The sequence below is a fragment of the Curcuma longa genome, chromosome 3, assembly GCF_044706935.1.
Source record: "Curcuma longa cultivar G26 ecotype Majalengka, Jawa Barat chromosome 3, ITB_CL_G26_1.1, whole genome shotgun sequence".
Taxonomy (NCBI): Eukaryota; Viridiplantae; Streptophyta; class Magnoliopsida; order Zingiberales; family Zingiberaceae; genus Curcuma; species Curcuma longa.
The window spans coordinates 2,620,592-2,632,811 of record NC_133863.1 but is presented as its reverse complement, the minus strand read 5'-3'; the positions used below and the strand labels follow the sequence as shown (position 1 = coordinate 2,632,811).

The window sequence follows — 12,220 nt, the reverse complement described above, 5'->3', positions numbered from 1 at the left end:
TTTATTTTCCAAATACAAATAGCTAAGCTCGCGAACAGGACAGGAGGAATCCATTGGACGTTCCAGATGAAAACATTTTTCGCGATTCGCCTTCATCATTCCTCGTGTCCCTTCTGGAAGTCCGGGACTTCTGCCGCACTGCCTTCTTCCCCGAGCCCTAGCAAATCCGCCGTTGATGGCCGACGACTGGCTCTGCTCTTGAACGAAGCCCAGCTTCGCCCTTACCTTTACCGCTTCTCCTCCTCGTTTGTCGCCGCAACCATCTTCCATGGCGCCCTCCCCCCCGATCCATGCACTTCGGATCCGATTCAGGGAAGCGAAGGTCGGAGTGGAGGACAACGACGACTACATGAGCAACGACCGGTATGTATTCCTCCTCTGCCCCTGTCTCGTCGTCCGCATCTTACTCCTCCTCGTGGCTTTCATCGTTCTCGCTGTCAAGTTTCGCCTCTTCCGCCGTGGTCTCTTCCGACCCACGCTCGCCCGCATCATCCTCGGGGACAAGTGCCACCCTTCCACCCGAACGCCGTATCTCGATTCTTCTGCGCCTCGTCTTCCGACTCCGATTCGGATGCGGATTCTGGCGGCGAGGTCCCCTCGCGTCCAGCCGACGCGAAGGAGGTAGAGCGCGTTTGTAAAGTGATTGACGACCTCTTGCTCTCTGATCGGAGCATGGAGGCTGTGCTTGATAGTTCCATGGTCGACCTCAGCTCCTCTCTCGTGGTTAACGTCCTCCAACGCTTCCGACATGCCCACAAGCCAGCTTACCGGTTCTTCCGTTGGGCCCATGGGCGCCCGGGTTTCTCCCATGACTCTGAGACTTACACGAAGATGCTTAGCGTTCTCAGTAAGACGAGACAGTTTGAGACGATGATGGAGTTTCTGGAAGAAATGGGCAGGGAGGAATTCTTAAATATGGACGCTTTCAAGATTGCGATTATTGGTTTCTCAGCCTCTCGTCAGATAAAGAAATCATTGGCCATTTTTCAGCTGATGAAAAAATTCAACTTTAACGCTGGACAAGAGACATTCAACTGCTTGATCGAAGCTTTAGCAAAAGCAAAGCTCGGGAAGGAAGCTCAAGCACTCTTTGACAAGATGAAAGATCAGTACCCACCTGACCTCCGGACCTATACCTTTCTCCTCTCAGGGTGGTGCAAGTTGAAGAATCTCACGGAGGCTAGTAGAGTCTGGAATGAGATGTTGGATATGGGGTTCAAGCCAGATGTTGTTGTATATAATACAATGATCGATGGCTTGATTTTGGGACACAGGAAATCAGATGCAATCAAGCTTCTCGAACTCATGAAAGCTAAGGGCCCAGTTCCAAATGCTAGGACATACACAATCGTGATACAAGACCTCTGCAAGGCTGGGAAGATGGATCTTGCAGTCAATTGTTTCCAGGAAATGTTGGATGCAGGATGTGCCCCGGATGTTGCAACCTACACTTGCTTGATTGTGGGGTTCGGAAATGATCGGCAAATGGATAAAGTTTCTGCGCTGCTGAGTGAGATGACTGAGAAAGGATGCCCACCGGATGGTCGGACATACAATGCCTTGATTAAACTCATGACAAACAGAAACATGCCGGATGATGCTGTTAGGATCTACAAGGAAATGATTAAAAAGGGCTTTGAGCCCACAATTCACACATATAATATGCTTATGAAATCTTACTTCCATGGAAATAATTATCAGATGGGTTGTGCTGCGTGGGAAGAGATGGGACATAAGGGTATTTGCCCAGATATAAATTCTTATACTGTCTTTATTGGAGGCCATATACGCCACGGAAGGCCAGAAGAAGCACGCAAATACTTGGAAGAGATGATAAGCAAAGGAATGCAAGCTCCTCAGATAGACTACAATAAGTTCGCGGCTGATTTTTCTAGGATAGGAAAGCCTGATATACTATATGATTTGGCACAGAAGATGAATTTCTCTGGGAAGTTTAAGGTCTCCAATGTTTTCCATGGTTGGGCAGAGAGAATGAAGAAGAGAGTCAACAGGCGAGTACCCAATCAGACTGGAAGACGTCTTTTCTAAGACTGGCTGATCGAGACAAGCATACTTAAACTAAGAGAAACCTTAACTAAGGCTACTTGGAAGATGGTGATGTAACATAGCTGAGTTTCTTCTTCTGGTATGTGATTCCAGGTGCTACTTCTATTATGTGTTTGCACATGATTTGGAAATTTAGTAACTGCTGATACCTGACATTTTCTGTGTGTGATCGTTAGTATCTTCATTTCTTCTGTCTCCTTCATAGATTGTATGCATTGATGAAACTGGTTTGGAGTTATAAACATACTCTTTGCATTACATATTAATAGTCTCAGCTGTTTCTCAAGGATGCATTTCAAACTATTATGTGTCTTAACTGAGACTCATGTATTTTTTTCTCATATAATGATTATGCTAATTGATAATTTATTGCCCTTGTTTGGCTCTAATTTTGACGAATCTATGCATATGCATCTTCCATAGTTTCACGTAATGAAAATATATCTGGAAATTTTATCACTATTTCACGCTTTCACTTAGGTGAACTATTATCTGTTGCAGAGCTCTTCTTAACTATTGTTTGTGTTTTGTTTTCTAATTTTTATTCTTTTTTTTTTAAATAACAAACTAGTTAAAGACGGTTTCATTTAATGACAGGGCTAATATATTAACTTCTGTTGGGCTGACTTGAATGTATCGGTAACGGTATAGTATTTGTATGATGGACCTTATGTATTTTAGCTCTCAAGTATCATTTTAATTTCATAAAATGGAAATGAAATAATAGATCTCCAGTAAAGAAGTTTTAATATCTCGAAACTGAGACTTTATAGTGTTACAAACATATTATCATTACATGTTGTTAATGTTACAACTCAATAAATTAAAATCTCTTGATTTAATTTGATCTGATGACATTTGTTTTGTTTTCAGTTTTTGGCTATGAATACACGCTCATACTGAATCACATCTACGACAATGTAAGATCTCTCAGCATAATGAGTCGGTCGTTCTATATGACAAAGTAATCTTCAGAATGTTTTACAGTATAAAATTTACAGGTTTGGGCATTGCATTCTGTACAACCAGTATAGGTTTGAACATTTGATGCCTTGCCTTTATTTCTTTCCTTTTGTCTTTTACTTTTAAGCTGAGAGAAAAAAAAAGAAGAAACGGTGGAGCTGTTTCATTAGGTATGGCCATCAGTACCTCAATACAAGTGAAATTTACAAATATACTGTGAAATGAAAACTCTGCCTCAGCACTGTCTTAACAGGAACAAGATGTCAGAGAGACTGAAGAAAGATCAGGAAATTAAGAATGATACAAATATGTAGTCACAAACGTATTTGAATTCTGTGCTCGTAGTGCTCATCCAAACCTTCTCTCTGCGTAGAGAAAATTTCCTCCATCTGTTAGATAGGAAAAAAAGGATTATGAATTACAATAAAAACTTGAAGAAAGCAAGCAAGACAAAAAACAAAACTTTACATGAAGCTGCTGCTGCAGGTGATATTCTTCTTCTGCTTCCTTAAATGCTGCAATGAACCGCGTCACCAAGTAGAGTGGCAGAAGGATTCCACTGGCTCTCAGTAGGAACACCTGTGGCATATTATATTTTATTCTTGGTTACATTTATTTATTTATTCATTCATTAATAATTCAGGTTTTTAGATTTTGTCCGATAGATAAATGTGCATACTCAATGCTCAGCTTAGTTTTGGTACTTACAGTGAGAATGGTGAATGCATAACGATCCTCCCCAGCCGTCATTATACCAACGAGGTTTCTAACCAACAAGATGGCAATCAACTGAAAACGAATCAAATCATTAGTTACAACAAGGCTAATCCGACTAAACCTTTTAATTTCTTTCTAATAGAATGTGACTCGTCTAACATACAATGAGAGGGACCGATCGGAAGTACGACACGCGAAGGCTGGCTGCCGGCGAGCACTCAGCATAATCAGAATCTGTATTGTCATCGGAAACAAACTCTGGGTTCTGAGGGTCATAATTGATCCTGGGAACTTCCAAGCTTCCTCTGCCAAGAATGAACGCAGCTGCTTAATTAACTAACTAATAACCATATGAAAGAAATTACTACTGTGCATATGCATGATGCAAATCTCAACAAAGAATCTGCTCATTATTTTTTGGGCCCCACTATATCCATCCATCCATAATTGAAAGCAGGAGTCGGTTGGAACATGGGAGAAGGATGCAAACACAAATAGAAGAAGAAGAAGAGTCGCAGAGGCATGGGCCAGTAGAGTAGGCCACCCACAACACAATAAAGCAAAGACTTCAAATTCAAACACGCAAAGCTCAGCAGTCGGCTCCAATGGAACAGGACACGAGGGGGGAGAGAGCCCAATAAATGTAGCACTGAAAAAGAAACAACGTAAAGAAAAACAATTTGTTACCTGATCGTCACTTCCACATCCACCAAGGCCTTCTTCCGAGCGATGGTGGTGTATCCGGGTTCAAATTTCTGCAGAAAACATCTTATTAATCTGTTTATTAATCCATTAATCTCAGCTCTACCAGACGCAGCCCAAAAAACGAAGACAATAATAACGAGAATCCAATCCCAGCACATGTGAGAGGAAATCATATCGATCGAACTAGAAATTGTGCTCAGCGATCGAGCAGGAGGCCTACTAACCTGAAGGCAAATCTCGCAAACAACGCTTCCCTTCTCATCGCACCATCTCTGAATGCATTCCCTGTGAGCAAACTGGAATCGAACGCAAGATCAGACCTTTACGCACAAACCGCCATCGCGATCGCGCGAGAAGACGAGAAGGGAAGGAAAGGCCTGACCTTGAGCGTGCCAGAGCAAGCGCAGGGGGATTCCATGGTGGTCGACCGCTCTTCCTCTTCCTCATGGCAAATCCTGCAGAGGCACACGGAAACAGCAGCGGCGGCAGCAGGAGAGCAAACGGAATCCTGTTGATGAAGATGATCATGATCATCTATCAGTAATCCGATCTCTCCTCGCTCTTCGAACTCCATCCCTCTTGTTCCTTCTCCCTTTTTTTTCAGTAAATTAAATCGGTAACCTGTTCTTGGTGCTTGAAGATATAAATAAGGATGGGAAATCGGCAAGTGAGTAGATAGATAGATAGATAGATAGAGGAGGAAGAAGAGAGTCTCGTGTTGTTGGTCTACGGTTGGAACTTGGATTGATAAACAGTTGAGGGTCTGACCACCAAAGTTGAAATTGAAATGTTCCTAGTTGAATTGTTCCCCTCCCCTTCCAGGATACGCAGAGAGAAAGAGATGTTTTGATCCCATTAATAGACATTTGATCATAGTCGCTGAGTGAGGGTTAACAACTATTAGACTTAAAAGCTATCTATACCTTTGATAAATTCAATAAATTAATTAGTATACTTTTTGGTAAGTGGTTGGATAATCAATATTAATTTCTCAATTAATTAATTGTTGAGTGCTAGCTACAAATTGAAAATTTCTAAATAGATTTTGGATAGTTTAGAAAATTATAAAGCCTTAGATAAGTGGGAGAACATGCATTAATTAATGTACCCTATTTTAGATGCAATTGTTTAAGATATATGTACCATATACATTAAAAATGTTTACATGTTTTAAAGATTATTTGGACGAAGAGGAGCGCCAATAAGATAGAAATAGAATCTAAAATCAAATTTAAATCCTAACAAAGTCAATCCGAGTGATTAAAAATTAAGGAACAAACGAAATATGACTCATTATTACATCATCCTCACGTATAATAAGTAAAGTTAGGTGAAATTATATTGATTTTTTTTTAATTGACACCAAATATCACGTCTAAATTTGAGTCTTAAAATGTAATATTACAAAAATACAATGTTAAGTGCCAAATGTTTTTTTTTAAAATCTAAATTTGTTATACCTCGGTTTTCTAAGTTTCATATTTAATTCTACATGCAAGCCTATCCTATCAATTTTCGTCTTAAAAAATTATATTAATATATATATATCAGCTAATTAGGACAAAATAAAATAATTTGGTTGGTTTTGGGGCGTTAAATGGCTGCCATTTGCGGTTTGCAATCGCATGTCTACCACGACGTTGAACTCGATCGCGACTTTATGCCTGGACGGTTCGGTTAATTAATTAATTAATCAAATAATTAGTTTGAAAAAGTCCCCTAATTAATCCTGTCCTATTAATTAACAATTCCTTAATCTTGAACGATTCAAAACGCAAACCGGCTGGATTCGACACAAATCCAGTCGCCGACCATGTGACGTGGAATATATATCTATCGTCTTAGTCAATATGCCACATTTTTCTTATTATAAAATTCCACCTCGTGCCGGCAATAAAAGAAGAAAAAAAAAGAAAGATTTTCCAACAAATGGAAAAATTAAACAGAGGTAGAATTAATATGCACATATTACAAAAGAAATATTTCACAATTGACAATTGTTTCTACGCCTGATAATATATATTCACTCCATTAAACTTCTTTTCTTATGTTTAATTTGCATTTTTTATAGAAAATATAAATATTATTTATTAAAACCTTAAAGTAATAATAATGATATTAAATGTCGAACTTGAAAAATTGATTGATTCGCTTTCAATTCATCAACTATTATTGTCTTTGCCATTCTATATTAACGATTTTTACATCTTTTTATTTTTTATTTTATATGGTAAAATAAAATAAAAGCATGAGAGACGATGAATTCTATATGGCAAATTTTGATTTTATTTTTAATAATTTAAGTTTTAAGTTTTTGCTTGTTAATTTTGAAGATAGACGACTACGTACTTTTCTTTTTTATCCTTCTATCTATATATATATTATATATTATATATAGAGATTACAATTTATACTTTCTTTTATATATATATATATATATATATATATATATATTTGATATACATCGAGGATACAATTTATACTTTCCTTTTACTATTTTCTTCTTTTGAGTAACTCTAATATATAGTATAGGGGCAAGCTAGCATTAATAATGTTAATTAATTCATGGACAGCTTGAGGACACGAGTGTGTGTCATCTGGAGTGGACTGTGGGCAAAAAGCTTGCTTTCTGTTTCCATTGCCATTTAATTTCCTGAGATGCTGCGCCCATTACTTTTGCACCGCCCATTGAGCCTGGCGGGGGCCTCTTACTTTCCTTCCTTTCATCTCTTCTTCTTTAGCTTTAAGCTTTTAGCAACGAAGCTATCGAGTCACTCATCAGGATCATTAACTTACGTTACCTATATGTTATTGCACTCGCATACCGATGGCGAGTACTAATTAATGCCTATCCTATTCTTCAGGCTGAATCCAGCTCTTGATCTTTAACAGAGATCGATGTTGATGATCAACTCGTGTCTTTTTCTTAAAGTCAGCTAGCATATATTTCAGTAAACTAATCAGTTTCGGGTACACACAACCTGGAATTCAGCTACTCTGCCCAGCCAAACAGATACAGCGGAAATTAAGGACTTGCTCGGATCCCTTGGCTAAAATTAATTTAACTAGTTGTACAAAGAGGAAGAGGGGTGCAATAATTGCTCTTTCGGTTATCATTCATTCTCCATGAAACGCCCCCATGTGATGCATGCGCAGCCGCCCACCAAATCTGAACAAGAACAACCCAATCTCTTCGATGCATATCGATCGAATTGACTGTAGTTTGCCCCCACAATGTAATGTGAAACATGCAGGAAAATTTACAAATCACGAGAAATTAATATATATTGTCAATTCTGCAAAGCATATACGTTTGATCATCTTACATTTTATCGATCCATAATTATTCCAATAACAATTGAGTACTAAATGTAACTGAAATTGAGAATCATAAGACCCTGCGCGCTTCTGCTGCTTCTCTGCATGGGAGTAGACAAAGATCAGGTTTCTCCTACAAGAGGAAGGAGAAGAGTAGCAGTACTGATAGTGAGGAGGGGAGAATGGAAGAAAAGTAGAGCTCCCGAGCGGAGGCGGCAGTGGCCGAAGAGTAGTCGGAGGGAGGGGGAGGATTGTAATAGTAAAACGGGAAGTACGGCAAGAACGGGTTGGGCGGCGGCGGCGCGTTGTAGTAGACGTTGGTCGGCGGGGAGTAGTAGTAGCCGTCATTGCCGCCGCCGCCGGCGGAAGGCGGCGGAGGGGAGTAGTAGTAGAAGGTGCCTGGGGTGGCAGACGGCGGAGGAGGGCACTCGGATGTGGTCGGCGAAGGAGGCGGCGGCGAGGGCGGAGGCGGGGAGGCGATGGGTTGGCAGGGATTGTCGCAGGAGGCGCACATTGTGCAGGAGGTGCCGTCCCTGACCACGACCCTGCTCGCCGAGATCGCCAACGGCGAAGAGACAGTAACTAGAAGCAGGAGGAGGAGGGAGACCGACGCAGCGGAAACCGCCATCGCGGACGGAGACGGAGAGAAGACTAGCGGTGGAGCATCCCGTCCCTCTTCGGAGGGTGGCTGATATATAATACGGTGAACTTTGGGTTTATTTGTGAACATTTCAATATTCCATAGGAAAGTTTCATTTAGCCCCCAAAAACTTTGCAAATCGTTTTTTTCTGTACCTTTTTTGTGGCAATGCATGTGGCGCGTGCCGACGGAGACGCGGGATGACGTTTGACACATGTGCGCTGTGATCGAGCCCGGATTTAGCTTTGTGCTTCGGCCGAGGTGGGTTGGATTAGGGGGCGGCTCGGAGGAGGGCGTGGCACGTGTGGCATCGATGCGGAGAGAGGGGCTGTAGGGCGTGGCACGTGTGGAATTAAGCGGTGACAACTCCCACGTACGCTTCACACGTGAACACTTGAAACTTGCACGCTAAGCTATCTAAGTGTAGATGCAGGGACACTACGCAAAGGAGGTGCCACATCATTCAGTTAATGATTAATTGGTGAAGTCGATCGGTTGGTGGTGCTGACTGGAAAGGTTTGGCGACAATGTCAGCAAGGAACCCCAAAATTTAAAGCAAGCTTCGACTTTCTGCACTTCATTTGGGGTACCTCACGGTTTTGTCAATGGCTTCTTCCTGTATCACCCACTTACAATAAGAATATTCAATGTTTTCTGTGTAAGTTGTGGTATGGCTAAATGTAATGATTTTTCTTTTTTATTTCTTTTCTGCCGCTTTTAGAGGACATACTTCATAGATATGATAGCGAGATATCATAGAAGGTTTGCTATTACTCAATCATGATTAGCATCCTTTTAGGGTTCTCATTAACTATAAATTTATATCCCTAACTCTTACATATGAGATTATTTTATAGCAAACTATTAAATTTTTTTCTAGGTGAGTTTCAATGTAGACATTTTTTATTTTTTCTTGAAGGGAAATATGCTAGTGGTGATATGTTTTAGCCTTAAGAAGCACATTAAGTGGTTAGTTGAACATTTCACACTTGTCAAAATATATCCAATAGAAGAAAGGAACATTGCTTTCTTGCCTCAACATACTTTATGACATGTTAGAATAAGGTTGAAATGGGTTTCCTACGACTGCTTTATCATTGGCATCCATTATATATCACTCACTTTTGTATCCGACTTTTATCGAGCTCCTTAATTAGTCTTCTTTAATTAAGTTTCAATGCAAATGATCAGAACCTTTAATATTACTCTACTAGTTCTAGCCCTTTGCAAAAGGAAATGAATGAAGCAAGCCTCTACAACTTCTAACTAATGGAATTTCATTCAAATAATATAATTCTTACTCTTCCTAAGGATATAAATGAAAGCTAGCTTAAGAACAAATTCGCTCCATGTCATCCTTAATTTCACCTCCAAGTTTACTTCATCATGGATCTTTATCCAACCAACTTGACCATGTTGAGTTATCCAACGAAACTAAAATAACTCAACCACGTCAACCTTTAATATTACTCTACTAGTTCTAGCCCTTTGCAAAAGGAAATGAATGAAGCAAGCCTCTACAACTTCTAACTAATGGAATTTCATTCAAATAATATGATTCTTACTCTTCCTAAGGATATAAATGAAAGCTAGCTTAAGAACAAATTCGTTCCATGTCATCCTTAATTTCACCTCCAAGTTTACTTCATCATGGATCTTTATCCAACCAACTTGACCATGTTGAGTTATCCAACGAAACTAAAATAACTCAACCACGTCAAGTCACTAATTAAGATCTTCAAGCTCCTAGCTATGCCCATTATTCTATAAAACATTCGCACACATGTAGGTCAAGTCTAATTTAAACTCTTTATTAAATGCATTAAAAATATTATGTTATATATTAATCTAACCATTTGGAAGCATCCTTGCACCAACATCTTCATCTCCATGGAATAATACAAACACACAAATAAGACAAAAATAAAGAATATAATTATTCAGTAAAATATGTACTTTTTTTCTTAAAAAATATTAATTATGTATATTAAACTTAGGGCAATTATTCCTTTAGAATTATATTTATTCTAAATCAAATACTCTTTTGTGGCAAATCTACCACCCGAGAGTATATTCTAAATCAAATACTCGCTCGATGCAATACGAAGTATCCCCACTAGAATCCTGAAACACAGTGTGCAAGAGATTTAGTTGGAAGGTTTGCTACGATGGAAGGAGAGTTGTGGAAAGTTGGATACAAAATGCATGCATATATAATTGCTAGAAAGTGACTTTAAGGATGCATGGTAAACGTTCCTCATCAGCTATGGCTGCATTTTCTTGTGTATATACAGATACAGACACAAACTTCTTAATTAACCGTTCAGTCTTCAATGCAAGTCCAGATCAATCATACTATGCGTGATCAGGAAGTGCACAACAGTACAAACCTTGCCCCTTTCAGGCCCCAACCTCCTAACAATAATGGTTTTGAACTCTTTGAAATTTAGATACATCATGTATGTTGACATACACTAACTTCTAATTAACAGAAACTGCATGCCCCTATCTTCCGTTCAACTGCAGGCCAATAGCTAGCAGAAATTAAAGGATCTAAACCTAACACTTTTGTAAGAACACTGAGGTATATATGTATAAGGACGTACTCTTGCTTATTTTTTCTCTCTCAATCATGTATTCCCAGTATTATTACATTTTGTAAGCCACATAAATTAATTAATCTACCGACAGTTCGATCGCATGCAGGCATGGCATATACTTGTTGCTTATATATAGCTAGCTGGTGTGGGTGGCCGAGTAATACATATACTTGTCGTGTAAGATCTATATATGTATCATGATCTGTTCGATGAATAGGACGAGAAATTAATTAGTGAAGCAGGAACAAAGATGGGGAGGAGGCCTTGTTGCTCGAAAGAGGGGCTCAATAGAGGAGCATGGTCTTCTCGGGAAGACAAGATTCTCACCGACTACATTAAAGCGCATGGCGAAGGCAAATGGAGAGATCTCCCCCAAAACGCAGGTGATCGATCATGTGTTTGCAATATGCAGAACTTAACTGATAGTTAAGCATGTGTAATTGTTTTGTTTTCAGGGTTGAGTCGGTGTGGCAAGAGTTGCAGGCTCCGGTGGTTAAATTACTTGAGGCCAGACATCAAGAGAGGTAACATCACAGAAGACGAAGAGAACCTCATCGTTAAGCTCCACGCACTCCTTGGAAACCGGTAGCTTCTTTGTATATAATTAATTCCTATATATACGATCTGATATGTATATATATTTGATTGCGTACGTACGTAGATGGTCGCTGATTGCGGGTAGGTTGCCTGGGCGAACAGACAATGAAATCAAGAACTACTGGAACACAAATTTAAGCAAGAAAACGATGCCTCGGCTATGCCCCAGAAGATGCTCAAACTCGAAGGAAGATAAGGAGGTTGACAAATTGGATCCGGTGAACGAGCAGCCGAGTTATGTGATTCGAACCAAGGCCGTAAGGTGCACCAAGGTGTATAATTTGGCGAATGACAACTACTCTAGCTCTAAGCTTAGTTACAATGATGAGCGACCTTCGTGCCCATTGCTCCCTGATCAAGATGTCGATCCGTCCAGTTTCATGGAAGACTTTGACATGGAAGGATTCATGTTGGATTTTCATGATGATAGTTTGTTCCGATATTGCATCGATGACAATAGTGGCATGTTCCCAGAAGATGATCATGTCGACAGTGACTGGAACATGATGATGGCTGGAGAGCTCGCACAGGATCGTGCAGCTGGTTGAGCTAGCTACGCATTGACTTGTCTTTTATTGGTGAAGAAAACTTTTACATGATCATTTTGACCCCA

At 39.9% G+C, this 12,220-nt stretch overlaps 4 protein-coding genes across 4 annotated transcripts; 2 read left to right on the top strand and 2 right to left on the bottom strand.

The window, feature by feature from the left end:
* Positions 1-66: 66 nt before the first annotated feature.
* On the top strand, positions 67-3,088 carry LOC141825239 (uncharacterized). The gene is made up of 2 exons (XM_074712624.1): positions 67-2,146; positions 2,941-3,088. Exon 1 carries the CDS (start codon positions 67-69, stop codon positions 2,047-2,049), a length of 1,983 nt encoding a protein of 660 aa, XP_074568725.1. The 3' UTR covers positions 2,050-2,146; positions 2,941-3,088.
* Positions 3,089-3,164: 76 nt separating this feature from the next.
* On the bottom strand, positions 3,165-5,233 carry LOC141825240 (uncharacterized). The gene is made up of 7 exons (XM_074712625.1): positions 4,835-5,233; positions 4,677-4,748; positions 4,435-4,502; positions 3,911-4,052; positions 3,739-3,819; positions 3,499-3,609; positions 3,165-3,419 (listed from the first exon to the last, which is right to left on the bottom strand). The coding sequence occupies exons 1-7, from the start codon at positions 5,024-5,026 to the stop codon at positions 3,345-3,347; spliced, it is 741 nt and encodes a 246-aa protein (XP_074568726.1). The 5' UTR covers positions 5,027-5,233; the 3' UTR covers positions 3,165-3,344.
* Positions 5,234-7,732: 2,499 nt separating this feature from the next.
* LOC141825766 (uncharacterized) lies at positions 7,733-8,411 on the bottom strand. The gene has a single exon (XM_074713154.1). It carries the CDS (start codon positions 8,396-8,398, stop codon positions 7,904-7,906), a length of 495 nt encoding a protein of 164 aa, XP_074569255.1. The 5' UTR covers positions 8,399-8,411; the 3' UTR covers positions 7,733-7,903.
* Positions 8,412-11,202: 2,791 nt separating this feature from the next.
* On the top strand, positions 11,203-12,220 carry LOC141824644 (transcription factor MYB1-like). The gene is made up of 3 exons (XM_074711967.1): positions 11,203-11,393; positions 11,466-11,595; positions 11,672-12,220. Exons 1-3 carry the CDS (start codon positions 11,261-11,263, stop codon positions 12,153-12,155), a joined length of 747 nt encoding a protein of 248 aa, XP_074568068.1. The 5' UTR covers positions 11,203-11,260; the 3' UTR covers positions 12,156-12,220.